The 2,418-nt window shown below is 38.2% G+C and overlaps 1 protein-coding gene across 1 annotated transcript in view; it reads left to right on the top strand.

Annotated features, from left to right (window-relative positions):
- The first annotated feature begins 1,996 nt into the window (after positions 1 to 1,996).
- Positions 1,997 to 2,418, top strand: part of IPO7 (importin 7) — a 62,934-nt gene continuing 62,512 nt past the window's right edge. Inside the window, exon 1 of the mRNA XM_012654183.1 lies at positions 1,997 to 2,099. Coding sequence (XP_012509637.1) covers positions 1,997 to 2,099 — 103 coding nt within the window. The remainder of the gene's footprint in view (positions 2,100 to 2,418) is intronic.

The following is a 2,418-nucleotide window of genomic DNA, read 5'->3' as shown; positions in this document are numbered from 1 at the left end:
CCATCTGGTGAATTTTTAAATTTATCTATTTTACTTTTCAGTTTTAGAACTTCCATTTGGTTCTTTTTTATGGTTTCTAATTCTGTTCACTCATTAAGAGTATGCTTTTTTTCTTTCCTTGAATATATTTTCCTTTAATTTTTTGAGCTTATTTATGATCTTGGGTTCAATTTCTATTGCCTGCTTCCTGCCCACCCCCACCCTGGGGGATGGATCTTATTTTCTCCATTCTTTGTATGTCTAGCAAATTAGAATTTGATAGTGGACATTGTGAACAATACATTGTGAGAATCTGGATTTTGTTACCTTCCTTTGAAGAATGTTGATTCTTAGTAAGCAATTCAAATACTTGTTACAAATAATCATCTTGAACATGTCTAGGTTTGGTCTAATGGTTTGTTACTGCAGGTTTGTGAGAAGCCTAAAGGTTTCCAATCCCCTCTAATTTGGCAGGCCTCAACAACTAAATACTCTCTGCGGTGAATCTTTGAGGGCTTATGTTTAGATTTTGTTAAGGCATATCTAGTGTGGGCATGGTCCTTTTTCCTAAGGCACATCATTTCTAGTGTCTCAATTGAAGTCCAGAGTTGTTAATGATATCTCTTTGCTCTGTCAGGGCTGGAACTCCAGTGACCTCCAGATTGCTTGATCTCTAGTATTTCTGTTCCATTTTCAAGCTCCTGGAAGCTTCTACCTGGCAAGCCTTGGGTGGTCTCACTCTATGTGTGTACAGCACATCCCTCATCCATGTTCTTATGGGGGACTACTATACAGGCTTCTAGAGCTCTCCTCCACACAGCTCCCTCCTCTACAAAATCTCACCCCAAAGATTACATCAATTTCACTATCCTGATTGCTGATCTCTGTCTCCTCAGATTATTGGGATCCCTGTATTCTGCCAGAACCCAGTACTCTGAGCTGTAGTTAAGAATTATCCTCAGCCAGATAGATGGACAGTCATGGGGTTCACCTTATAAATTCCCTTTCTCTCGGGGATCACAGTCTTACATTGCCTTTTTCTTTTCCTTTGCCTGAAACAGATATTTTGTCCCGTTTTCTAGTGTTTACAGTGAGAGGGCTTTTCCCACAGTTGCTATATTGTGGTCGGAAGTGGCATATACATGGGTTTCTAATTTACATCAATGTCATTATGCTGTAAATTTCATTAAGTTGCTTCCTTTTCCACACAACACTGTTTTCAAGATCTGTTCACATTGTTATAGGTACACAGAGATTATTACTTCTAACTGCAGCATAGTGTTCTGTGGTGTGAATTTACTACCTTTGTCTTTTCCATCGACCTAGTGATTGATATTTGAGTTGCTGCCTACTTCCCCCTACAACAACAGCAACAACAAAATGCCATAAAGAATATACTCTGAAATATAAACCTAGAATTGGGAACGCTACCTTATGGTGTGTAAGCATTATTTCATTTTCCTGAGCGCTAACAGGTTCTTTTCCAAAACAGTTGAATCAGTTCATACTCTCATGAGCACCGCACAAGAGTGCCAGTCTTCCCATATACTCATAAATACCTGGTATTACACAACTTTATATTTTTTGTCCTTCCAGTGGAATAAAAATGGTATTTCATTGTTTTATGTTTCACCAGTTACTTGTTATCTTAAGCATTTCTTTACATCCCATTTAGGAATCCAAACTTCCTCTTCTATGAATTGCCTATTAATATAATAACTTTTTCCCAGTTTCTTTGAGTCTTATTTATATTAGTTTACAGGAATTTCGCATATATATTTGATAATAATCCTCTGTGGATTTTAGATGTAAAGATATTTTAAATATCTTTACAAAGTCTTCCATTTGTCTATTAACTTCATCTACAGTATCTTTTGTTGAACAGAAATCCTTATTTTCATGTAGACAAACTTTTGGTTTGGATATTGACATTGGCCAGGGCCTTTGCAAACATGACAGGCTAGAAAGGGCCAACATTTACACTAGCTACTTTAATGAGGACATTGATTTTATCCTCATGACGGTCACCTCAGCCTTATGCAAGATGAGAGCCAACCAGATGCAGGCAAGCTTGGAGACTGAGGCCATGGTGCAGGAGAGTGCTGGGCTGGCATTGCCAGGTGTGGTGGTAGTCACTGGATGAAACAATGGCTTCACCCAAGATAGCCTTAGCTTCATTGGAAGGACTGAGTGACTTAGTGACAGCTGAGGAAAAGCTATTTATTATTTTTAAAAACTTTTAATTATGGTATAATTACAGATTCACAGGTGGTTGCAAAGAGTACTGGCAAGCCCCATGCACTCTTCTCCCAGTTTCCCCATGACATCTTACGTGAGTGTGGTACGCTATTAAGCCAGGACATTGCCATTGGTACAATGGATGTATATAGTTCTATGTTATTTTTATCACATATGTAGATTCATGTAACTGCCAGTACA

The sequence above is a fragment of the Propithecus coquereli genome, unplaced genomic scaffold (genome assembly GCF_000956105.1).
Source record: "Propithecus coquereli isolate 6110/MARCELLA unplaced genomic scaffold, Pcoq_1.0 Scaffold44, whole genome shotgun sequence".
Classification (NCBI taxonomy): Eukaryota; Metazoa; Chordata; class Mammalia; order Primates; family Indriidae; genus Propithecus; species Propithecus coquereli.
Note: the sequence above shows the minus strand (reverse complement) of the source record. Positions and strands in the feature narration are given on the sequence as shown.